Source organism: Leuciscus leuciscus (assembly GCF_965113295.1).
Source record: "Leuciscus leuciscus genome assembly, chromosome: 13".
In the NCBI taxonomy this organism is placed as follows: domain Eukaryota; kingdom Metazoa; phylum Chordata; class Actinopteri; order Cypriniformes; family Leuciscidae; genus Leuciscus; species Leuciscus leuciscus.
The window spans coordinates 17,966,120-17,993,838 of record NC_138737.1 but is presented as its reverse complement, the minus strand read 5'-3'; the positions used below and the strand labels follow the sequence as shown (position 1 = coordinate 17,993,838).

Genomic DNA, 27,719 nt, shown 5'->3' with positions numbered 1-27,719 from the left:
TTGTCTTGAATTACAGATTTTGTAGTTCTTTCATATTGAACAGTATTTTACACGTCTTCTGTTCTGTTGTGCTCTCTACAATTGTTAAAATGTTTTTGAAAGTCTCTTGTGCTCATCGGGGCTGAATTTATTTGATCAAATATACAGTTTTATATTGTTAAATATTATTACGATTTACAATAACTGTTTTCTATTTTAATATATTTTCAAATTAATTTATTCATGTGATGGCAAAGCTGAATTTTCAGCATAATTTCTCCAGTCTTCAGAGTCACATGATCCTTCAGAAATCATTCTAATGCTGATTTGATCAGGATTCCTTGGTGAATATAGAGTTCAGAAGAACAGATCATGATTCTTTATTTATACTTTTGATAGGGCCTACATTTTATGCATCCTTGCTGAATAAAAGTATTAATTTCTTTTAAAAAGGCCCCATTAAATATTGTATAAAATTGAGTGTTGTTTTAACATTTAAAAATGTTTTACATTTCCTTGGTCTGTCTCTATCCAGTAAACAAGTCTTTGAACCGGTGAAGCCACCATAGAGAAGTCGTGCATCCAAGTTCTCAAGAACTTGCTCATGTCTGGACGTGAATGGAATGAGGCAAGACATGTTAGTGCATATTCTGACTGAATTTTAAATGTCACGCAGACTACAGAATGCAACTGAAAGGGGGAAAAAAGGTATAAATCGGAGACATATTTTAAATAGAAACTGGTTTTGTGCACACATCTTTGTGGTGAGGTACGGTGCTCTTGTGCAAATAAGTCAGGCATATAGTCTCTGTGGGCTTTATTGCCGTTCCTCTAGGCATCTCTTTTCAAAGGTTGAGCGTTTGCTGTCTCCATGGCAACCACATCGCTCTATGGCTGCGTAGGATATCCTCTGCATTTCAAAACAGTTCCCACAGTCTGTGCTTTCATAATAGAGTGCCACCTCCCCGTGGTCCTCAACTATGTCTGCCGTTAGATAATCATCACATGCAACCCTCTGGTATTGAACCGTGTGCTGTTCAGGTTTATGCGTTTTCATCCTGTTGCTTATGCCTTATATGAACAGTTCCTGCATAATGTATTTGTGCGCATACTGTGTCAGTATAGGACAGATCTTTTGGACGAAAAGCTTTGTGACCTAGATTTAATGATAGGGCATTGCAATTTTTTTCAACTCTTTAATGGATGTGAGTGTATGTGTGCCATTTGCGTGTGTGTGTGTGTGTGTGTGTGTGTGTGTGTGTGTGTGTGTGTGTGTGTGTGTGTGTGTGTGTGTGTGTTGAAGGATTCAGACTCCCAGCTGCACAGGTCACTGGGCAGACTGGTCACGCGAGCGAGAACACACTCTGCCTGGACACTTTTTTTGTTGTTGTTGCTCGTGCAAAATGGACAGAGCACATGAGCCAGAGAGCACTTTTCCACTGCCGAAGCGCTCTCAGATACACAAACAGAAGGTCTCAGAGGGGCACGCCTGGGGAAAAGCACAGCAGAAGGCAGAAAAACACCCGGCCAAACTCTCCTACATCTTCCTGAGCTGGAAAACAGGAGTGTGAGTGATAGCCATAGACTGAATGTGATGTACAGCTGGCTTGAGAGGGAGGGAGAGACACAGAGAGAGAGAGACAGTGCATTTTAAAGCGAGATGTACCTGCATACCTACGTCGCATGTAGGGGTGTGGGTGTTTACATGGTTAGGAGATTGTTAGAAGGAGAGACAATGTGCAAAAGGAAGCACTGGGAGGAGGTCGAGTTCTTCAGATTTCTTACCGTCTTCTGAGGCGAGAGAAGTAGATGGCAACAGAGTGTTAGTGACAGCGGCAGCAAGTTCCTTTTTTTGCTGCGTGTAAACTAGTACAGAGAAATACAGAAAGAGCGAGAGTGCCCGTGCACTCACTCTGGAAAGGGAACGATTGAAAGGGAGAAAGGGAGGGAGGGAGTTGTGTATCAATGAGAGCGGACAAGGGGGAGCAGCACACCCCTAATATGAAGCAGGCGCCTGGACAGCAGCCTGCACTCTTTCCATCGGGGAAGATGGAGCCCAAGTCTCTGTTCAGTCTGCATAAAGCCCTGGCTCAGCCTGTGAAGATGTGCATGTTTGATTTTCCTGTCTCCATCCTGGATGATCTGGTAAGAGAGAGACTGCAGTCGTTTCGTTCTGATTCACCTGGTGCGAGTTCTTGTCTGTGTGCATGTGTTTTCATTTAGTTGAAGTATGTACTCACCCTTCGGCTGTATTCTGCTATTTTCGTGCATGTTGGCTTAGAGCCAGAGAGGACTTTAACTGACGGTCCTCTATTCTCCACAGTTCACACTGTTCCTTGTCATTAAACGGGTTACAACTAATCGATAACGGCGTCTGGAGTTTATCTTACACTCAGTAATGAGTTCCACTTTTGGCATGCGGAACAGGATGTTGTTGCTATGCTGCCCGTGGCTACAGTATATGCCGTTTTCTTTTTTTAAATGTCAGTGCCACATTTTGGACAGAGATGTTCAAGGAAAATGTGCTACTTTTGCTAAGTAGCAGATGTTTTTATGTGTCAGCACTTCTGCAGGTCTCAGTATGTGTCTAGGTTACAGAGGCTTCCTTTATTGCATATTACATGCTTCACTTCAGTACTGCAACTGCTTCGAGTTTTAGGAGTCATCTGGAAATGAATGTGATTCACTGTTGGTCCTATGGCTTTTGTTTTGGATCTGTTTGAATAAGTGTTAATGAAATGGGTTAATATTCATTTATTAAAAAAATATGTTAAAAGTGCAGTTTATTCTGCTGTGTCTTTGCATTCACCTCTTAGGCATGTTTTTCATTTCTAAATAAAAATTCATTTAGATATTTTTTGGAGGACTGAAAGTGAAATAATATTTGGGTGATCCAACTGTAAATTCTAAAATACTTCTGAAACTCTTGAAAACAAAACCTTATTAGGCATATTTTATTATTATTTCTTAGGGGGGAAAAAAATTATAAAAACCAAACTGCTTTACTGCTTATTATTATATATTTTTAAAACTTTGTCTGCCAAACCAAGAGGAAATACATAAAGAAGGAAATTATGTCATAGCGAGGACCCCTGCAGACCACCATGGCTGTGAGTCAAAGTCATAAAGTCTCTTAAAATACGAGATAATTAGTCGTAATACATTAGTTATTAAGGCAAGGCAAGGTTTGATCAGGTTGTAAAATATCATGTGGTGCCACTCCCCAAAAACTTATATTTTATAATTGTTTAATTAATAAGCCATGATGCTTTTTAAAAAATAATTCTATGTATGTTTTTGAAAATATTTAGATGTGCACTCACATCTATTCACAGTGCAAGGAAAATAACTTTTTTTGTTACTGAATTCATTACCTGAAACCAACATGAATACAGAATACATTTCTAAGAACTTTGCACGTGTTTTCAACCAGATGTTTTTTTTCTTGATCATGGATGCTCAATTCCTAACTAAGTCTTACTTCAATGAATGAACACCTTAAATTGATCTCAATATCTGATCTCAATCAAAATAAAGATTCATACACGTCAATACACTTGGTACAACACCTTTTTTTTTTTATTAATGATCAAAATGTTTCCAGCAGTGATTTTTGGCAACGGTGGTATCGGATCGGCTTGTATCCGTATCTCAGCCAGTGACTGTCTGTACTCATTGACTGGACTGGACTAGGTTTTTTATATAGTTTCTCTTTTGGCCTCAGTCGTGAGGAGAAAGCACTTTTAAATGCCAAGTTCTGAGTGTCAAAGCGCCTTAGAATTGTAATTGAGCTCCAGAGAATAAAGCAGGGTAATAAATTGAGCCACAGAATGGTGTTTCTGTGGCACTCAAGAAAGGAAAGTATGTGAGCTCTCTCTGTGAAAAAGAATCAGGGATTTACATACTACATTAGGTCAGTGAATTAAATCTTTGACCTATTTTTGAAAATAAGGTAGGTGTCTTCAATACTTAAAGCTGTTGTCAGATTGTACTTCCATATTGAAAGCTGTTTCACATTGTTATAACAACATCATTGTTTTAAGCCACATAGACATGCATTGACAAGGTCTTTCCTCTTGAACATCAGTATCCAACTGTGGTCTGTGTTTGTGGGTCAGGTTTTGTCTAGTCTCACACAGCCAGACCTTTGACGATCCATACTGCATCTTATTCTAGCCAAGAACTGTCCATTTAAATAATGGCATGGCAGTATCAGCAAATCATTGTACAGAACAGTCAAAACTGTGTAGAGACTCTAAATAAAGTATTATTGAATATTTCATATACATAATTAGCAGAATTAACAGTGGAAATCTAGTTTTCTTGCTATTAAATAACTAAAAACTCTGAATATCTTTCAAAAATGTAATGTCACTAACCTAAAAAACTGTCAAATCCAGTGATTACTTCGTATTTCATTATTTCTCATCAATCCGGTACCATGACTTTGTTTAAATTTGACTTTGACTATGTTTTTACTCCTGGAAATTGTGAATTACAGAACTGTCAGACAGTTATAGTTAACAGAATGTGTTTTGCCCAGATTGTTGAGACCAAACACAAGGTAAAACCTGATTTCATTCTATTAAAAAACTGATTGACTCCAAAATAAGAAGGATTATTGTCACTGGGTAAAGAAACATGGTTTGGTAAGGTATCAAAGAAAGATAACAATGCAGGGTAAAATGATAACACGTGTTTTGTAGTGACGTCATATGCTCCTTCACATGGTTTGATTTCTTGTTGGAACAAAGTTGTCACACAGGTTTTAGTGCCATTTGATTGCTTCACTTGCACTTTCCGTTTTGCGTGGGAATTCTACCTAAACTCCCGGAGGCTTGTGCACCACAAATGATTCCTTGGTAACCTTGAAGGTGTTAACAGAAGAGCTTATGAGAAACACTTCAGTAGATGTTGCAGATTTCAGTGAGAGAGTTGTGTTACCATGTTCCCTGCATATTGATACAGCTGTTTGAGTCCACACGTGTCGGACAGGGCCAGTGTTTTTGGGGTCAGCGAATGGAGAAGGAGAATTTTGCGCTTCGTATCTGTCACAAGATCGAGGATCCCTTGCAGTTCATATGCTACAAAGACTCATTCGAGAAGGTGATGTGCTGGAAAGACAGAATTGATCAGCTTGTTCAACTGATACGCTGGTGTGGCTTTGGTTGTGTGTACGTGAATAATGATCTGTTCTGTGATTTGGAAGGTTTAGAGGAAAGAAAACAGGTAAGAAGAACTACTTATTTGTTTATGGTCTCTAATAGGCTGCAAATTTATAGTTAGTCTTATCAGAACTAGCTATCAGCTGATGTTAGCTATCAGCTGATTTTATTCTATTAATGTTGTCAAAATAAATGTTTTATGATTACATTGTTATGTTTATTAATATTTCATGTTGTCTGTAGTGTTATTGGTTGACCTGTAAACGTACTAATTTCTGGGATTACAGAAAAAGGCATTTCCTGGAGCATGCAGAGAGATTTCATTGGAAGTTAGTGCTGCTCCTAGAAATATGATGAAATCAGTGCAAACTACAGTTTGACATGCCTTTAAGGTGTGCAGTGTTTGTGTGTGGGTGTAAATGGATACCAATGAGTGACAAGTTGTTTCCTGCATCTTTTAAACCATTCTTGGCTGTGATAGTATCTTTCAGGTGCTTTCCACAGGCTGATAAGTACCTTATTTATCCTCTTCTGGGTCTTCCTTTATTTTGACCTGGTAAACAAAGGAAGACAGAAAGAAAGAAAACGTTACATTTTCAATACATTCCCAGTAATCACTCAGAATTGATGTGCTATTAAATCTTTTTGGAGTTGAAATCGCTTTCCCTTGAAAAGGTGCCACTGGGTTGTTGTGTATCAAACTGAAATGATGAGTACAAGGAAAAGAAATAGCATGTATAGCATATGCAAGATCACTTTGTTTGCAGGCTCATTACATTTGTCCCCATTTGAAACTGTGTACTCTCAAAGTACAAGTGTCCTTTCTCAGGTTGACACAGGTTTGAGAGGAGACTGGGTTCAGGGTGAACATTGTTTGCTAACATTTATGTGAGAGCTCTGATGGCCTTGATTACTGATAGAAAGGAGTATGGAAAAGTTCTTCTAGATCCTATAATCACCTGGTTTTTGACTGCGTGTGTCTGGGAAAAAGAACAAAAGAGATCAAATGAAGCTTCTTCAAAGAATTATAAACCATGCTGGTGCTGAAAGAGAACAACAAGCTGTTATCTATCAATCTCAGCAGAGAGCAGTGTAAATAGTGGTTGTGCAATTGAGTTCCAGCTGTGGCAGAGATAGCCTTAGCCTAAGTATACATGTTACAGCAATCCCAAACTTTTGGTGCCATGGGTCATCTCTGTTAAAGAAAAATACTGCATGGACATTTAGGCCCATATATTGTATATCAAATCTGCATATTATAATGATTTCTGAAGGATTGTGTGACACTGAAGACTGGAGTAATGATGATGAAAATTCAGCTTTGCCATCACAGGAATAAATAATCAAATATTCAAATAGAAAACAGTTATTTTAAAGTGTAATATTTCACAATATTACTGCTTTTACTGTATTTTTTATCCAATAAAAATCAGCCATGGTGAGCATGAGACTACTTTCCAAAAAAGAATAAAGAATAATAATCTTACCGACACCAAACTTTTGAATGGTAATGTGTTTATTAATAATACGATATACTGTATTAAAAAAAAATTCTAATATATATTCCAGAACCAGGCTTTGTGACACTGTTTCTAAACAAAACAATAAAAACACTTAAATAACATATGGTCTTTCAGTAAATTGTAGGCTACAGCTTCGGTTTGTCAGCAAATATTTGACAATATATATATATATATAATAATGTTCTCAAATGTAGCCCCTCTGTACTCTATGGAAAGGGTGCAAGAAGGGCTCATGATACCGTGCCATTAAAATAAAGATAATCTTAATAGTCCAATTGGACTTTTTAACCAGGCCGGCTCATTAACACATTTCCAATGCTCTTCCTGATCCATACTTTTTGGGACAGCCACCTGTATATGAATAACCTACATTTTAGGTTATTCCTGTTTTAGCCTCAAAATATGTGTTTAGCTACTAGCCTAGTTACCACAAAAACACACAACCCCAGCATGATCTTACCAACGCCATGACCCATGATGTGTGTGTGTGTGTGTGTGTGTGTGTGTGTGTTTTAAAATGGAAATGACATTAATTAGTCTCTCTGGGTTCTTAATGTGAGTGTAAATCATTCAATCGATATATATATATTTATTTATTTATTTATTTTATTTTTTCAAGTTGCAAATAAATATTTCATTGCACTTAGAAGTTAAGTGGCCTAATACTTAAAAAGCATCTCCACAGCTCCTATAGCACAGAGCTCCTATAGTCTGTCTTGTCAGATTTCACAATATCATCATAATGGTTACCTCAGGGGAAAAACTGTATGGGAAAACACCAGGTGCACAGCTGCTTCTCTTTCCCGCAAAACTATTCCTCTGGAGGGTTCGAGTTTCCTTAGGAGCTTTGCGTCAGTGTTGCAGTCATGCCCGAAGAGTAAGTTACCAGTGTTTTCCAACAGAGGGCGCTATTAGTATATTAAAGTCAGGGTCATGGCGTTGGTAAGAGCATGCTGGGGTTGTGTGTTTTTGTGGTAACTAGGCTAGTAGCTAAACACATATTTTGAGGCTAAAACAGGAATAACCTAAAATGTTGGTTATTCATATACAGGTGGCTGTCCCAAAAAGTATGGATCAGGAAGAGCATTGGAAATGTGTTAATGAGCCGGCCTGGTTAAAAAGTCCAATTGGACTATTAAGAATATCTTTATTTTAGTGGCACGGTATAATCATTAATCAGGAGCCCTTCTTGCACCCTTTCCATAGAGTACAGAGGGGCTACATTTGAGAACACAGTATATATATATATATTATATATATATATATATATATATATATATATATATATATATATATATATACAGTATATATATATATATATATATATATATATATATATATATAGTCCAATTTGATTCATATATTTGCTGGCAAACCGAAGCTGTACAATATACTGAAAGACCATATGTTATTTAAGTGTTTTTATTGTTTTGTTTAGAAACAGTGTCACAAAAAGCCTGGTTCACAATTCCAAAAGTTATGTGAAATGTAGCCTATTTTGTATTTCTTATATAAAATTAGTCAAAAATGATATAGAGACAATAGAGGAGTTAAATGCACTTATATAATTATTATTATTGTTGTGTGTTTTTATTTTTTATTTTTTTTATGTATTCAATTTGATACACGTGGGCAGAATAGATCCTCTTATTTATACACAAAAACCCATTTAAACAAAAGCATGATAATGAGTCATATGATAGTTTAATTAATGCCACATAATTATTACAGTTGCACCCGTCTATTTATGGCCTGTTGAGTAATAATCAAGCGATTAAAAGTGATATTTTAGTAGCGCACAACAGAGTTTCCCGGAAGCTGACATCACGATTAGTCATAGAAGGAGCGAGGGGCGGGGCCACATGCGCGCTCCGCTCGGGAAGGGGCGGGGCCTAGCGGCTCAAGCAGGGTATTCCCTTCTGTACTTCACCCGAACCTATACAGACAAGCACTCGTTGCTAAAGCAGAAGTCTGAATGACAGAATATGGAGCTTGTTATAAAATAATAGATCGTAAACAGTGACAGTATTTCGGTTATGGTCTACATTATGGGGATGCAGTCGGACGCTTTGGGTGTCAAACCGACGTCCCTGGATGAGCTGTTTGAGTCCAGCACATGGAGAATTAAAAACATTTGGGATGGGGTGAAGCTGGAGATCGCGGCCGAAGATGGATGTCCGGTGGTCTTAAATAGTTTTACGCATTTGGACCCTGATCTGCCTATGCTTGAGGTAATAGCCTACAAAGATTTAAACGTCATTGCTCAAATCACATTCTTTCATTTATAACTATCTAACTAACTTAACATCTTGTCTTTATTCTTGCTTTGAAATGAATGGTTGTTTATATATGTTAGGGGTCTTTTACGTTTCTTCCCATGTTTTCTTGGCATGTTTTGCATAATAGTGTCTATGTAAATGTTACTGAGCTGGCATGAGTGTTTTTGTTCTACTTTTCCATTGTTTCTTTCTTTTATAGAAAACTTTGAGCTAGAACAGCTTAGAGTAAACGTTTTCAAATACTTTTGCTCTATTTCAAATACTTTTTCCTCAGTTGCAAATTGCATTGGCTCTATATTATCTATTTATCTTTGTCTTGTATGAATTAGTCTTATGCCATCTGCAATATATATTCCACAAAAATACAGAATAAATGCATTTACACAGATCTATTGTACTTGAAGGCCCACCTGAAGTAAACCAAAACTGAGTCTCCACCATACTCTTGGCAAGAGTAGGCCGTTCCCCCTTTTCTCCAACTTTCCCCTCTCTAAATTCTCCCCAAAAAGGGCCATGGAAATAAAACAGTCAGATGAGATTTACGTCCTTTAGGCATTAAATAAAAACACAGGCTCCCCTCAGGATGATTTAGCTAAGGACATGGAAAGAAAGGTTAATACAATCAGATGTTATTGATATTATGTTATTTTGATAGTTTAACAGGGGCTGTTTGTTATGATGAGATTGCCCACAATAGATATGTCAGCTGAGAATAAATGATTATATTTGAGAACCTCTTATATAATACGTGACAGCGCATTAACTTACCAGATGTGATGAAAGACTTTCATTACTGATTTTCTCTTCGTGACTTCTTAAACTCTCCAGTGCAAAATGTTTTTCTTGGTTATTTTTGAAGACAAGTCAATTATTTAATCACCATGGCAGTCACGCATTTTACGGTTGCTTGTTATGCTAAACTTGAGATATCTGTCTATGGTGTGTGAACAACATGTCCCCTTTTTATCTTGTCTTTTAATACAACAGCACATTGTTGTGACTTAAACGGCGGTTCACACCAAAACTTGTTTACGATGTTGCAGCTTTACTTTAGTCATGCACAAAAAGAAGGTTTCAGTGTGTCACCAGCTGCTAACCCTCACTGGACTAAATCTAATCGGCTTTCATTACACAATTAGTGATGGTTAAATCTGCCATTCCACCCAGCAAAGCACTAAAACCTTTAAAGAAATCATATTTTCTTAATTATCCATTTTAATGTGAAAATAGTTGGCATGGCATTTCCAAACCTCCAAAAAGTTGGCCCTCTTGGGTAACCATGAGTAATGGATGGAGTTGCAATGGTCGAATAATTTTGCTATAAATCGCTCTCTCTTATCTTGTGCTCTCTCATCCTCTTTCTTTTATGGGATGGCTTGTAAAAAAAAAAGGGGGGGCACTACAGGCACTTATCTCTGCTTTTAAAGTGATTCAAGCCTGCAGATGGCCTGGCTAGAGCTCAGAATTGGTTACGTCATCCCTGAAGATCTAAACCAAAACAGCATGATGTAAAAGTAGAAGTACCCTTGTATAATGGATCATTGGCTCAGTACATAGATCAGCTAATCTCTTAACGTAACAGCTGACATAAAGGAACATGTGTAAGATATTGTGTAAGAGCACTTTAATGCTGTGTTATTGTCATAAACGGACGACTCGTACATTCAAAGTTTGGGATCAGTAAGATTTGTTTATCTTATGCTCACCAAAGCTGTATTTAACAAAAAAGACAGTAAAACGGTCATTTTCTGAGATATTATTACAATTTTAAATAAATATTTTCTATTGTAATATGATATAAAATGTAATTTATTCCTGTGACGGCAAAGATGACTTTTCAGCTTCATTACTCCAGTCTTCAGTGTCACATGATCCTTCAGAAATCATTCTAATGCTGATTTGCTGCTCAAGAAATATTCCTTATTATTATCAATGTTGAAAATAGTTGTACTGTTTAATTTTTTTAGGAGTCTTTGATGAATATAAACTTAAAGAACAGCATTTATTTGGAATATAAATCTTTTGTAACATTATAACTGTCACTTTTGTCCAATTTAATGCACCCTTGCTGAATATAAGTATTAATAAAAAAAAAGAATAATAAATCTTACTGAGCCCAAACTTGGGCACTGGTAACGCTGGGTTATCGCTATAATACTTTTTGTCATTGTTCTCCTGGGTTTGTCAAAATTGTTTACGAATTCTCCATTCTTCTTAAAGAGGCCTTTGTGTGATAGATTGAACTCAGAACGTCATAATGGGGACAGCGGAGCTCAGCTTTGATTAAGGAGGAGAACAGACAGGGGTCACATTGACACATACAGAGACGCTTTTGTCATGAAAGATCTCTTGAATGGAAATAAAGGGGTGAGAGGGAGGAACAGTGGATGTGAGAGGCAGGAAAGTGGAAAGTGGCAGAGTGAAGAGGCAGGGATACGTAGGTGAGCGTTGATGTATTTAAACAATTGTATAAGGCGTAATATACAAATACTTAATACATCACTGTTAAATCAGGTTTGTTAGGTTACATGTCGAAAAGCAGCTCAACCAGTGGTGCTATCAATGCCATGGTCATGGGTTCAGTTCACATACTGATAAAAATGCACTGTAAAACACTTTGAATGAATGGTCTGCCCAATGAATATTTCCAAGTGTGAAAGTGATTGAACAAAATAGAATGGAACAGAATAGCATACTTCTAGAGTTTTTAAACGAATCGTTCACCAAAAATGGAAAATCTTTACAAAACTAAATTGTGACTTTACATGGGAGATGATATGAAGTGAATTTTTGTCTGTTCAACTCAAAAAGTAGGCTATCCATCCTAATGCGCCATATTCTAAGTCTTATTAAACCACCCAACATCAATGAATTTTGGTCATGAGACACGTGGGAACAACTTTTTATGACCATAATATACATTTATTGTGGTTTTTCATGTAGAATGTAGACAAATACAATTATTTAATGTGCAGAAATCATCGGTTCTCAGAATAACACCATGCATACATTCCTTATATCTACATCTGCGCTATTCTGGAGCCGGACAGCGACCACACTCAGCAGTTCTGATCTGCACTCAGGCGTAATTCTTTCTCCAGGGCTTATATTGGAGAATTCCTTCCTTGGTTCTGCTAATCTCATTCTAAAATGCTTGAGCAGATTTCATGAAAACCTTGGCACAACCAAAACAAAGGCAAAATAGCGACAGCAACATCCAGTTATTATTAACAACATCCAAGCCAGAAAAATACTGATAAAGTCATTTATCAAATTGAAAATATTCAAAGTATGCAAACAATACAGAAAAGCTCATCTGAGGTTAAAAGGTTAGTTCACCCAAAAAGGAAAATTCTGTCATTAATTACTCACCCTCATGTTGTTCCAACCCCGTAAGACCTTCGTTCATCTTCGGAACACAAATTAAGATATTTTTGATTAAATCTGAGAGCTGGATCACTCCTCCATAGGCTTCTAAGACATTATAACTTGCTGGCCCAGAAAATGCATTAAAGACATCGTTAATATAGTCCAAGTGACGTACAACACAGAAGCGCTGCTCAGTTATACTACGTGAAAAAACTCGAGGCCCAGAGAGAAGGAAATAAATAGTGGAATAAAGTCGTTATTTTTGTTGTTTTTTCGCACAAAAACTATTCTCGTCGCTTTATAAACTTAAGATTGAGCCACTGTAGTCACTTGGACTATATTAACGATGTCTTTAATGCATTTTCTGGGCCAGCAAGTTATAATGTCTTAGAAGCCTATGGAGGAGTGATCCAGCTCTCAGATTTAATCAAAAATAGGTCTTCGGGGTTGGAACAACATGAGGGTGAGTAATTACTGACAGAATTTTCATTTTTGGGTGAACTAACCCTTTAATCATTGCAGCTCAGTGATGTTTTACCCAGTGTTTTGGAGAAAGTTGATGCTCAGTAAAATAATGTGAAATATTGTTGCAATCTAAAATAACAATTTTCTAGTTCAATATATTGTCATTTATTACCATGATGGCAAAGCTACATTTTATTCCAATTACTCCAATTTAGCTAAATTCATCCAGTCTTCAGTGTCACGTGATCCTTCAGAAATAATTCTAATATGCTGATTTGAAGCTTGAGAAACATTTCTTTTATTATTATCAGCGTTCTTTTCAGGCTTCTTTCTATTTCAGATGAATAGAAAGTTCAAATGAACAGTGTTTATTTGAAATAGAATTTTTTGGAAGCAATGTAAAAGTCTTTACAGTCACATTACAGTCACTTCAATGCATTCTTGCTGATTAAAAGTATGAATTCCTCTTTTTTCCACTGTAGATGTTTGCAGCAGTGAATCTGGCCATCACTCTGAGCTGAGGTTTAATGTGCTGTAACCGAGTGTGCTGAAAAAACCTACTGAGCAATGCCAAAATACACACTCTGCAGCTTCGCTCAACATATCCCATCTCTCTCTCTAGGTTAATAATCGTACAGGACCGTGAATCTTGAGAGAACATATGAAACGTAACCCAAATCCATAGCTCTCATTACACAAATAAGCACTGTTTTGCTTCTGGCTATAACTAACAGAAAAGAGATTTGGTCCCAGCTTACAGTGGCTTAAGCGGTGATCTGTTTACGGCATTTATAAATATCATATTACAAGATAAAATCATTCTCAGAGACAATGTTTTTCACAGCTATGCGTCATACGCAGCCAAGGCAATAAAAGCAAACGTGCTTAGGTATTCAGACAATGTTATGACACATTTTGAAGAATACGAATGAATGTTAGCCTTTTGAAGCCGGGCTTATTAATGATCAACAGGAGGACAACTGACGCTGAGCACAAGCAGATTGATCACTGCTGCTTCAAATTCCTTTCATCTGACCTCATTCGTTCACTTTCTCACGTTGTTTTTACAGCTGCATTTCAAATGCACTATTTTTCAGCGGTAAACACATCAGATATCAAACGGTCTTTGTCAACTGCGACACGTCTCAGTGTTTTTCAGCATTTCACGCCATGACTGTTCATGTTCGCACAGAAACAGCTAGTTTTGGATTTAAAAATATGCGCTTTTAAAACTAATTGAGTGTATTAAAATGACTTGTGTGAATAGTCAGTCAATCTGTTTTGGAATGCAAAAACAGGGATTGTTGATATTTAAGTCTATTTTTAACACATCTTGTTTTTCTTGATTTGTTTTATAATGTTAATATGTTAAAGTGGACACGTAATTGGGCTTGTCCTCTAACTTCTTTTAACTCCTCCCTGATTTTGACAGCCGGAATTCTGCATTGTTTTTATGTGTTCCAAGAATTGTTTGTGAAGGATGCATCTGTCAAGGAAGCTGTTACGTGGTAACTTTTCAGCACTTTTTGTCTTTTCCCAGGAAGCCCTGTCGCTTTATTGGATCAGAGGCAGTCTAGTTCACAGCATGTAGCAGAGTTTGACAATTGTTTAATGCATTCTGTCATAGTCTTTGTGTGACTTATACCATAACATCAGCAAAAAGCAAGCCTGTGATTAGTGCAAAACAACATTCTTTCACCATACAAACATTTTGTTACGCTTTCCCTTGCAGCCTGTAGTTTGAGGTGGATTTTCCCTTAGAAAGTCCAGCTGAGTGTAGGTGCTGTTTCTGTTTCTGTTTTGAAATGGCAGACATCAAGGAGTTATCTTACAGTGGTCTTGTGTTGTGTCAGGCCTTTTTTTGGTTAGGTCTCTGTGGTCGATCCTGCTACTGCCTACTAATGTCAACAGAGTAAGGGGCTTCCCAGAGTGGGCGTAGATTCACTTTTTGTTTTGTTTTATTGTTTTGGTGAGGTGGTCTACATCCCCTTTTTTATTTTTTATTTTTTATTTTTTTATTTACGCACATCAAGTTCATATTTATATAATATAATATATGATTACATAGTAATGTTATAATATAATATAATATGATATAATATAATATAATGGCCACCCTGGCTGGATCAAATATAATATAATATATTATAATATAATATAATAATATATTCTCTGAGATCTCCATCACCATCATTGTGATCATCAGAGGGAAATTGTCTCGCATACAGACATCGAACATCTTGTGTGTTTTACAGGTTTGTGCAACATTTCAACATTGCTTGAAAGCGAAAGAAACTTTGTTCCTTTTATTTTTTTGTCCATTGATGCACTTCCAAAATATCTCAGCAACTATATTTGAAAGAAACTGTTATGTGGCGTGCGTGTTTGTGTGTTTGTTACCATAGCTACTTCTGAGCAGAGAGCTGGGGTTGGGTTATCTGTTTAACCAATCTCCTGTAGAGAAAGCTGTTCAAATGACCATGCACTGACTCACACCCACACTTATACAGGATACACCCCACACGACTGGCTCTTTGCCTGTGGCAAAGCTCACGGTTCCCTGGGAGTTCCCTCTTACTTTCCATAATGATGTCAGTTACAGTACTTGAGTTAGTAGCCTTTTTCAATTTACTGGCTGCAGGCTTTCATTGTGTAGATACTTATGGAATGAAACCATTCAGTAATATTCTTAGACATGTTTTTATAATAATTTATGACAAACTTGTGTTGGTTGAAGAGAGAATTTAGATATATTGTTGCTGAATAAATCAATCTCTGGTGGCACATATTCTTCAATGAGACAGGAGACCAACGTTTGCATCATGCTTCATCCATGGCAATAGGTGTCAGTATACAGTCTGAGATCTCTGTCTTATCGGCCAGAGAAACGTAACTGCTTAATGCACATTGAAGATGTGGAGTTAAAGGGCTGGTCCTTGTGAGAGTGGCTGATAAAGAGTCACACTCTTGGACTTGTGCACTTAGTGTTAAGGCTGTGTGTGGATTATTTAGTAATTAAATGAGCAGTAATCCTAGACTCACCCTTAAAGCTCTTGCTGTACTATAACTGAGTGACCTTGCAAATTCACCAAACAATGCAGTGAGAAGAATAGCACTTATTTGATAATAATCAGTTATCTTTGCTCTTATATATATATATATATATATATATATTAGACTCTCTGTTTACCTCTGTAATGACTTATTACATGATTAATTTCTCTGGAATACTGATTGGTTAATCACATTCTGCAGTCAAATATTTTTCCAAAATGGCCGTAAAAATTTATATTTGACATTTTCTCAGTTTGTTTTCTTCTGACCACATAATCAAATAATTTCAACTCAAATCAATATATATATATATATATATATATATATATATATATATATATATATATATCAAAATCATCAATCATTATTTTGATAAATTTATTTTGTAAGTAGCTGTGTATTTAAGTAAGATAATGTACAAAAAGCTGTCCATTATATATTAAAAAAAAACTGACCCTGTCTGGATGATACAAGGTTTTGTGATTTGTGATATTGGCCTATATATAACTTGTTATGTACACCAGTGTTCAAAAGTTTGGGGTAAGATTTTTTTATGCAAGGGTGCATTAAATTGATCAAAAGTGACAGTAAAGACATTTATAATGTTACAAAAGATTTATATTTCAAATAAAGGTCTTCTGAACTTTCTATTCATCAAAGAATCATGAAAAAATGTATCATGGTTTCCACAAAAATATTAAGCAGCACAAGTGTTTTCAAAATTGATGATAATAAGAAATGTTTCTTGAGCACCAAATCAGCATATTAGTATGATTTCTGAAGGTCATGTGACACTGAAGACTAGCGTAATGGCTGCTGAAAATTCAGCTTTGCCATTACAAGCATAAAGTACATTTTAAAATATTTTAAAATAGAGGATATGTATGTATATATATAAAATAGAAGAATGTCTGATAAGGATACAAGGACCAGAATATTCAGTCCTTCTTCCCTCTTTATCTGTAGAGCTCAGTTCAGGAGATTGGAGAGGAGTTCGAGGAAGGAGCCATCTATACCATCACGCTCCGAAAGGTGCAACTCCACCAGACGGCCAGTAAGGGGCAGCGATGGCTGGGCGTGGAGACAGACTCCGCCCTCAGTTTGTACGAGACCTGCAAGGGTCGGACCATTAAGGCTGGCACACTGGAGAAACTGGTGGAGTACATGGTTTTGGCCTTCAAAGGGAAGGACTATACATATGTCACTATTTTCCTCTGCACATACCGAGCTTTCGCCACCACCAAACAAGTGCTGGACCTGCTGCTTAACAGGTAAACGTGTCATCAATCCCTAGTGCTTTTAGAAAAATCAAATCATACACTACAATATTACCTACTATGCATTGTTATCTATCTTAGGTATGCCAAACTGCATGATCAGCCAGTCTCAGGCAAGCCAAAACTCTCAGAGGACCACACAGAACTTAAAAAGTAAGTCTTTATGTTGTTCAACTGAACCCATTTTTAGTTTATCTGGTATCGGTCGATATTTATCTGTTACATGAAAATAATATAGTTGGCTTATCTGTATTTTAATATGGGTGCAACTTTCATTTGATGTGCTCGACAGTACTGTCTCATCTATCCTGGGTGCATGGTTGGATCAGTATTCTGAGGATTTCTGGAGCCCTCCTGACCACGGATGCCTGCAGAGCCTCATATCCTACTTGAAACTCAACTTCTCTGGATCGGACCTGGAGAGACGAGCCCATAACCTGCTGGAACACTTCCAGCAACGGCAACAGTCAGAGGTTGAGCTTGAAGGTACAATTTCACTAAATGATTGAATCTCTGAACAACTGAAAAATGGTCTTTCAAACTGACTGTGACGACTTCTCTTCTTCTTTTTCAGGTGATCTGTGCACCTGCCCCTTTGCCACACCAGAGGAGAGCAGTTTGGAGGATGAATTCTCCCCCTCACACTTCATGTCCTTCAGTCCTGCCCTAGTCGCTGAGCAGTTAACGGTCATGGATGCGGTAAGACATCAAGATTTTGTCAATCTGTCTTAATGGCAAAAGTCTAAGTAGGGACAAGGTTAGGGGTTAATTTGGTTGCAAAGGAGTAGGGAAACTGAAGAAAGAATAAGGACTGTACTGCACCTCAACCTTTGAACAAAGTTCATTACTTTTCCAAGTCATTAAATACTTTTCTATTTAAATACATTTCTAAAGTGTAAATAAAGTTGTCCTGCAAAACATTTTCATAGTACAAATCGAATTAAACTGGTGAATGCGACTGAACTCATTGTTTTTCACAGGAGCTGTTTAAGAGGGTTGTTCCCTACCATTGTTTGGGTGGCATATGGTCCCAGCGGGATAAGAAGGGCAAAGAGCACCTGGCACCCACCATCCGTGCCACTGTTGCTCAATTCAACAGCGTGACCAACTGTGTGATTGCCACCTGCTTGGATAACAGGTCTCTCAGACCCTTTCAAAGAGCGAAGCGCATTGAACACTGGATAGAAGTGGCCAGGGTGAGACACTCACACAAATTATGATTACGGAGGCAGATTATCGATTAATAAAGACTTATTTCCGCCTGGTTCCTTGCACAGTTATGGTTATATATAATGCTATGACCTCAAAACACTTTTATAGTGCATGATTTGTAAACCAATACACTTTTACCTTTTTATCACGTAACCAGCTTCATATGAATGACTTTTCTGATGTAGTAAACTTGTGGTTCATGAACATCTGTTTGTTTGTCTTCAGAAATGTCGTATCCTGAAGAGCTTCTCCTCTCTGAAAGCCATCTTGTCCGCCTTGCAGAGTAATGCCATCCATAGGCTGAGGAGGACCTGGGATGATGTGTCTCGGTAAGAGTCTGACTGGATTTCTGTCAGCAATGATTAGCCAGAGTAAACGCTAACACTTTAGCATTAGCATTAGCCACTGATTAATAGTAGCATTTCTTGCTTCTTGTGTGTTCATTCATACAGACTTCTAGTTAAAGCTGAAGCAGCTGAAACCGCTTTATGAAAGACTTGTTTTATAGTGGGGCATTTGGAGATGGAGGAGCAGAGGAGATTTAATGCTAGTTATTTACAGTGTTTGGATTTCACATAGATTATGACTCAAGCTGTTTTCTTCTGCTTACAGGGAAAGCTATCGTACTTTCCAAGAGCTGTCTGAAATCTTCTCAGATGACAATAATTACTCCCTCAGCAGAGAGCTTCTCATTAAGGTGAGTAAAAAGGGTGTTGCTTTGCACATGTACTTTCTGCGGGCACAATGCTATAATTCCCACAAATGCATCTTAATTTACATTAGCACACCCAGATATGCATAAATTAAGACTTTACAATTAAGTCCTAATAGTTAACATTAGCTAATGCATTAACTAACAATGAGCAATACATTTTTACAGTATTTATTCATCTTTGTTTTCACTATTTGTATTCACTATTTATTGTTCATGTTTGTTCACTTCATTAATATGAACAGAAACAACATTTGATTTTAATATTTTACTTAATTGAATTAACATTAACTAAGATTGATCAATTCTTTAGAATAATTTTTCATTGTAAATTCATATTAACGAATGTAGTTAATGTTAACAAATAAATAATAACATTTTTGTATTGCACTTTTTAACAATTACATTGGTAACACTTTACAATAAGGTTCATTAGTTAACATTAGTTAATGTATTAACTAACATGAACTAACCATGAACAATACATTTGTTACTGTATTTATTAACCTTTGTTAACATTAGTTAATAAAAATTCAGCTGTTCATTGTTTGTTCATGTTAGTTCACAGTGTATTAACTAATGTTACCAAATACAACCTTTGATTTTAATTTCGTATTAGTAAATGTTGAAATTAATATTAACTGAGATTAATAAATGCTGTAGAAGTATTGTTCATTCTTAGTTTGTTAACTAAGGTAGTTAACTAATGTTAACTAATGAACCTTACTGTAAAGTGTTACCATTACATTTGCTCAAAATGAGCCCAAATAATACGCCTAATTAGGGATAGTATAGATCCATTTCCAAAAGAACAAGCATAAAATAACAATTAAAAAGTATATTTACAGTTTTCGAATTAGAAAACGATTTGTTTCAGTTTTTAATTTGTTTTGCAAAATCATTCATTTGTTATAAATATAATACTGTTTTGATCCGTTTTCTATTTGCAATGGTTACTATTTACTATTTTTCATAATGTGATATTTGGTGACCCGCAAACATCATAATAATAATAATTATTATTAATAATAATGTTAGTATTTGGAACTCAACCCACAATATTTTATTTTATTTTATGGAAAATAACAATTAAAATTTAATTTATATTTTGATCACTGAACTAGGAAATGTCCCCAGTTTCCTTTTCAGAAATCTAGTCACCTTACGTTAGCAGTCACATGTTCAAACACCAAGCATTTTTCAAATTTCTATAAGTGCACTATAAGCCACCAACGTTTGCTGTATCTGTTGCTGGGGAAGACAGGATGTGGTTACATCGGACTGTCAACCCTGTAAAGCTATGTTTCTATAGCAGCCACGGGGTAAACAGAAAAGCCATATTCACTTGCACAATATATGCAGCCTGCTGGCTCATCGCTCAGCTCTCTGTGGCCTGCTGAGCATCAAACTCATCCTTTTTGCACTTTTCACTAGTGGGCACGCTTCATGCATTTGATAGACATCTTGAAAAGAATCCATTAGTGTTAAAAGCATTATGAAACTTTGAAAAGAGAGAATTCTGAACAGTAATTTTGTCCTCAGAAAGAAAATGTATCATCATGTATTGTCCTCAAGAAAATGTATCAGACACCAAATCATCGTATTAGAATGATTTCTGAAGGATCATGTGACTCTAAAGACTGGTGTAATGATGCTTTACCAGCATAGGAGACTTTTTCTCAAAAACATTAAAAAAAAACTTGCCCCACAATTCTGAATGTTTATGAGTATTCTCTGAAGATATGTTTTATCTAACACAATTGTGCTTCTCAAGTTAATGTATCTTGTTTCAAGGATGTTTTATTTAACTTCTGTTCAAATTCAATAATGAATACTGTTCAAATTCATCACAACCTTGTTGTGGCAACCTGACGTTCCATGACACACAAATGTGACTCAGAAAGTGTGGGGGTTAAAAATAGTTTGAGTTGTGTTGAGATATCTCCACCGCAGAAGTAACTTTCGGAACTTGCCTTGAAAATAGCTGACCTCGATAGAAAGTAACCAAGCATGATGAGAGCTTTCCTTTCCGTACATTCAACAATATCCTTGGTATGTGTGCTGGGGGCCGAGAAACTAGCAGTTGTTGCTGTTCATTATGAGGGAATTCCTGGGATGAGGTCATAGGCCTTATGTGTGGCCAGATAAATGCCAAAGGGCTTCCCCAGGGTGTTGGCTGGCACTATCTCTAAACGCCAAACAGTTAAACTCCCCTTCCATTCTACGTCATTGTATATCATGGCAGTGCAGTCTTAAGATTCCACTTTGACATCCTTATCTGCCTTCAGGTTATACTGCTTGCTAATATTGCGTCAATGCAAATGCTTTCCCTTTTGAAACTCAAAATGATGATGTGATACTAATATTTTCCAGGAGGGCACCTCCAAATCTGCCATCATCGAGATTAACCACAAAGGAGCACAGAGAAGACACCAGCAGCAAAGAGACATGGTATGTACAGGTATAAATGTCACATAATGGCAGTTGAAATTTATATTTATTAAGCTATAGCGCCCTCTTATGGTTAAAACGGGTCAGATATTCAGTTTAGAGAGATCACACGAATTTGTCCTGAATAGAATATAAACTGTATGTTTATTCATTTATTTAGTGTATCTCTTCTTCTCACTGCTGTTTAGGGTGTCGTGCAAGGAACTATTCCATACCTTGGCACTTTTCTGACCGACCTAGTTATGTTGGATACTGCTATGAAAGACCATCTTGAGGTGAGGGGGACAGAGATCATTGTAATATTCTTGTAATTTGAAAATATTCTGTTTTATAATTTCTGGTTGTTGTTTTTTTGTTTGTTTTTTCAGGTTGGGATGATCAACTTTGAGAAGAGGAGGAAGGTGAGTCTTTGTGCACAGGAATTATATTTTATAAAATGCATAATTCCATCCCTGGATGCTGATTGGTCAACCATGCTAACTAACCTGTTGTAATAATAGCTAAGATGTGAAACACCTAGACACTGTGTTATCATCACTGCACCCATATAATAACATTTTATTGTTTAAATACAAGGGACTATATCTTATTGCATAAGGATGAAATTGCTATAATATATTCTATGAAAATGTATGTCCTCAATATTTGAAATGTTTTTAAAAGCAGTTTATTGTAAATAAAGGCATAGCTAAAGGCCATTGTTATATCCACAGTATTGCATGGCCTCTTAAATCTTATTGGTTAAGTAAAGGCTGGACTAAAGGCCCATTCACACCAAAGACGAGAACTATGACAATAATGTTTTTAAAATTATTCTAATTCTGTGAGAATAGGGAAGTCCACACTACAACTATAACAATAACGACACAGAAGAACGATATTGTTGGAATTACTTTCAAAGCGATTTTAGTTTTTGATAAAAACATTGGCAGCCAATCAGAATCCACCCAAGTTTAACAATCTTGGTGAAAACTGCACCACACACTAATAATAAACAGGATCTTATCATCGGTTGGTGTGGACGCTAATATAGTTAGTTATACTTATCGTTGTTGCTGTTAACAGGTCTTATCCGGTGTCGGGTGTAATGCATTACTAAGTAATTAATTACTGTAATTCAATTACTTTTCCCTTGAAGAGTAAAGTAAGCGATTACTCTTAATTTTTCAGTAACTTAATTACAGTTACTTCTGATGTAATTGTATTAAATAGACTATAGAACAATTCTATAGTGGATTTAATAAAAAATGTACGTCTAATGTTAAAATGTATGTTTCTAATGTAACCTTCAACCTTTAAATACTTTAGAATTAAATTAAAAGAGCAGTTTTGTGTCTATCCTAACCTATTGTTCACCTGGTCGAGGTTGATATGGGATTTAGAAAGTATTACTTGTTACTAAGTAATGCAAACACTGTTGAAGATGTAATTAGTAACTAGTAATTAATTACTTTTTTAGAGTAACTTGCCTAACACTGCATAAATGCATTCATAATTAAATAAAATGAATAAAAATAAACAAAGTAAATTTTTTTTTTAATTCATTTAGGAATTTGAAGTGATCGCTCAGATCAAGTTGCTGCAGCTGACCTGCAATTATTACAACTTCGCCAGAAACCAGCGCTTCACTGACTGGTTCAAGAGAGTGGAGAAACTTACAGAGACTGAGAGGTGAGAAAGAAAAAAAAGTAAACAAAAGATGTGAGAGATATATGATAGAAATAATAACTTAGTGTTTAATATCTATGGTGTCTTTTCTGTTTCAGCTACTCTATGTCCTGTGATATCGAGCCGCCTTCTGAGTCAGTGTGCAAAAAGAACGGGGGCATCATCAAACGCATGAGCGAGGAGTCGGGTTACAGCAGCGCAGGGACATCACACTCAAAGTCCTTTGAGCAACCTCGCTTAAGCCAGTTCAAAGAGAGCTTCAAAGATGGAGCAGATTCCCTCAGCCTCACCTCAGTGGGATCCAGCAGCTCGGACGCAGAGGAGACGAGTCTCAGTCTGCTGAACTCCCCAGAATCAGGGAGTCAGAGAGTAAGGCCATATTATTGTTTATTTACAGTCTCCATGATATGCTTAGCAAACATTGTTTAGATATAGATTTAGATATAGAAAATTCTGCAATTGTTGGCAATGATGCATGATATAGCAGTACCAAAACGATTAGCAATCGAGATGTATAGGTATCTGACAATGTTGAATAGCGAATTGCGAATGCTAATTTCCCTTAGTTTTACAATTAGATTACCTTTTCCTTCAAAAACTATATAGTTACAAAACAGTTATATGTGAAACAGTTATAAAACAGTCATATGTGAAATATGTGAAAAGAAACACTGTTTAATGTAATCTCTTGCAAATCTCATCTGTTCATATCTGTTCAAAATCTGTTAATCATACTGTACATTATAATAATCCCTAAATTCACTTGAATTCAGCATTTAAAAGGACTGATTTTAGCTTTTAGTGTTTTATTTTCAACCTATTTAGACAAAATAGAATGGAATTTTTTACCAGCCATTATTTTATTATTCTTTTTATAAATAAATAAGTGAATTAAATAAGTATTAACCTGACTATTGATTCTTTCTCCAGACATCCACACCAACTGTGAAACATTCCACATCAACCTCAGATACAGGGGAGCTTACGTCTGATTCTTCTTCCAAGGTATTTGCATTTTCTTTGGCGTATTTTATCATTTCAACTGAATTATTATATTTGTTTATTCACTTATTCACTATTTTCCAGCTCTGGGAGTCGTCCACCCCTTCATCTTTGGATGCTTCTGTATCAGGCTTGGGTTTGGAGTCTGGCTGCAGCAGCTCCACCTCCTCTTCCTCTTCCTCTTCCTCATCCTCATCCTCAGTGTCCGCCTCCACTGGGCAGGCCTTCCACTTCCACAAACGGTCGGTCTCTGGCGTCTCTGACTACTCGTCTCTCTCCCTGCCGCTGTACAACCAGCAGGTGAACGACTGCTGCATCATCAGAGTCAGCCTCGACACGGACAACGGCAACATGTACAAGAGCATCCTGGTGAGTGAGAGACATCACGGGAGATTGACAGAGATAAGTGAATGTTGGGGATGTAGTAGTAAAGTTAATCTCAATGATCATGTTTTTCAGGTGACTAGTCAGGACAAAACCCCTGGTGTCATTAGGAAAGCCATGGTCAAGCACAACCTGGACAATGACAAGTCAGAAGACTATGAACTATTTCAGAGGGTCTCAAAGCATAAAGGTAAAAACTTGAAACAGGAAATATCAAAGGGCTTATTTTTTTTAGGGATATATTGGTACATTATCAGGTAAAATTTGGTTTTTAATCTATCAGTATCTGATGATTTTTATATATATTTAATTTATACAAGCAAATTTTCCTTATTGTTATATTTAAATGACCTTAGCCATCATCTAATGCTCTCTTAAAGTTATCTTTAAAAACAACAATAATTTAGTAACACTGTAAAATTTGAGATTTAGCAAATCTCAAAATAAATATCAATTTTTCACACTATACATTATAATGTTATGATGCTCTAAATTCACTCGTAGTTATTAAAATGATTAACTTTTACTATTTAAAAAACGATTTAAAATTTCTAAATTAATTATTTTATATTTATATTTATTTTATATATAATTGTTTTAAAATAAATGTTTTAAATTGTAATATTAGCCATTTATTGGTTATGAGCCAAAAAATTTATTGCTATTTGCTATTTGCCATTTCTAGTTGATGGCAGGTGGTGTTTGCTCATTCTAAAGAGCATTTTATTGGGGGAAAAAAAGTGAATGTCCATATTTTTGTCCAATATCCCCTCCTATATAATATAAGCATTTAAATAGCCTCAAAACTCTGATTCTGATGGGATTTTCAATGTCCAAATTAAGCTTGTACACATTTCTAACCATAATTTTTCTACCCCACAGAACTCAGAATCCCAGATAATGGGAACGTTTTCTACGCCATGAACTCATCTGCCAACTACGACTTCTTGTTGAGGAAGCGCGGTGTCCCCAAAACCTGCCGCTCGAAGAGCTCCCCGAGCCTGACTCTACCGCGCATGAAGCAGAAAGGGTTCAAAATACCCAAGGGCTTCTTCTGAAAGCACTCTTCTGAGTTCAGCAAGCCTGAAACTGTTGAAGATTATCAAGAGTCACTTTAATAACCTGCCACAGTATTATCTGGAGCTTTTATCCAATGGATTTGTTGCGTTATTGAGCAGCTTGTTTCTTACAGGAAGCTATGCCTGTGTTTCCTGTCCCTACGGACAATGCGACAGGCACAGGAGGAACACTGTGGTTCTTACAAGGTTTGCCTTAAGACTGCACATGAGAGACACACTGTGTGTGGGAAGCATTTACCAAATGCAGTCATTCATGCATGAGCACACTAAACAAAAACATTTCAAGCACTTTAGAACGGTCCTTAAAGCAAGAGATTTGTGGAGAGCTGATGTGGTCCTTGGTCCTTTTCAAATTCAAAGTGGGGTCTCTATTTGATTCCCCTTTAAACAGGTTCTCCCTTCGGACTCTAGCAAAATTTGCTATCACAGTCTCTCAGAAATTAGGACTGCTCATGGCAAGACTACAGTATTACATGTACAATGTAAACAATGTAAAGTGTACAGTCTTTTGTTTGCTTTTTGTTCTTTTACTAACTGTTTTGACTGTTGCTGCTGCCAGTTTAGCTTGCCTGTTTTCCCAGAACTGATTACAACCCGAAATTAACCTTTCCGGCAATAATCGAGACTGAAGGATTCTCCATTGACTGCCTAGTGACTTGGTTACCTTCATGAGGAGGCTGTCACAATTGAGCATGAGGAGATGACAGGTCTAAGGTGCAGGATTTACGCTGTTATTTATGGTTATTTAAAAACCATAAATAATATTCTTAATGCATATAGAGCGCAAATGTTGTCATCCGTGTCTTAGAAAGATATCAATGCCAAAGCCGTTCTCTTTTATTTGCAGCTGGCCTCTCTCTGTGTTTCACATAATAGAACGCTGTATCTTTACAGAAAAGCTTTTTTGTACCAAACACTGTGAGTGGCTTCACCCTGCTAAGCCTTTTTGCATTGTGAACTATATCCATGAGTGCTTTCTTACCATGTGGTCTAGTATGATGAGCAGAAAAATTGAAGGGATTTTGTTCCCATCAGGAGAGATTTACAGATGTGTTTGCTCGGCCAGAGGGGAATGTTAGTGTGAATGTGTGCGTTTTGAGAGAAAAGATATAGAGGAACTTATATTGTAATATGATGAAAGAAGTTCACTAAGTGTTGGTGCTTTTTTGCTAATATGCCAACTATATAACTGAACTGGAACAAAATAAAGATTGTGCTTTATTTATGATTTATGAAAAGTTCAAAATGCATGGAGAAAATATATGCCTATAGTGATGATTCCACTGTTATAAATATCTCCTTGTCAAAACATGCTGTCAGGAAGCTACGAACATGAATTAAAATGTTACTGCCTGCAGCTTGTCACTCAACACATGTGCCATATCCAGACTTGATTTTGTATTTGGTTTTGTCCCCTTTTTTACCCTTTTGTATGTCTGAATCTAACTCTGAATGTTAATGTCAAAGTTTAAATGTTGAACTCCAGTTTGTGCCATTGCCCCATTTTTATTTATTTATATGTTTTATAATTGTTTTATTTATAATTTCACTGTTGTGAAGATAAATTAATAAATGCACCTTTGTATGTACAAATGAGCACTACATTTTTTTAAGAACTTACAAATAAATGTGGAGGCGCTGAGAGCCCAGTACTTGATGTCTCTGTGTTTTTTGATTTCACCTTCATAAGCCAAATGTCTCATATACAGACATAATCAACCACAAGTAAAAATGCTTTTTATAAAAATAAAAATAAATCATTACAAGGAATATTCTAAATTTTGCAATATTGTTTCCAGCATGAGAGTATGTTCCAAAGAGAATCTTGAAAGTAAAAACAACTAATATGTTGTACAAAGAGAGCTTGTATGATCAATAAAATAAAACATGAAAGGTGTAAATAGTTATAAATAATTTTTTCTATGGATATTTTGAAGGTTTTGGTCTTTTTAAACCTTTAAATGTCATAAAAGCTTGTGGTCTCGCTAGATCTTTAAATATAACAAAAGGTTTAAATGACATTTTCAAGATAAATAATCATATAAACATCAAACTTATAAATGCACATTTAAATTAAATAAAAACATTTAAACAAGTGTA

General features: G+C 36.3%; 1 protein-coding gene across 3 annotated transcripts; it reads left to right on the top strand.

Moving 5' to 3' along the window:
- The first annotated feature begins 1,255 nt into the window (after positions 1–1,255).
- LOC309513318 (ral guanine nucleotide dissociation stimulator) lies at positions 1,256–27,271 on the top strand. Of its 3 annotated transcripts, none has more exons than XM_082189092.1 (17): positions 1,256–2,124; positions 16,801–17,105; positions 17,193–17,264; positions 17,404–17,597; positions 17,686–17,810; positions 18,092–18,307; positions 18,549–18,652; positions 18,936–19,020; positions 21,409–21,486; positions 21,675–21,761; positions 21,855–21,887; positions 23,036–23,157; positions 23,253–23,523; positions 24,085–24,159; positions 24,241–24,525; positions 24,616–24,730; positions 25,423–27,271. In XM_082189092.1, the coding sequence occupies exons 1-17, from the start codon at positions 1,945–1,947 to the stop codon at positions 25,596–25,598; spliced, it is 2,523 nt and encodes an 840-aa protein (XP_082045218.1). In that variant the 5' UTR covers positions 1,256–1,944; the 3' UTR covers positions 25,599–27,271. The 3 variants fall into 3 exon arrangements, with proteins under 3 accessions (XP_082045218.1, XP_082045216.1, XP_082045217.1); XM_082189090.1 differs by lacking the exon at positions 1,256–2,124 and adding an exon at positions 4,741–5,208; XM_082189091.1 differs by lacking the exon at positions 1,256–2,124 and adding an exon at positions 8,306–8,898.
- The last annotated feature ends 448 nt before the right edge of the window (positions 27,272–27,719 follow it).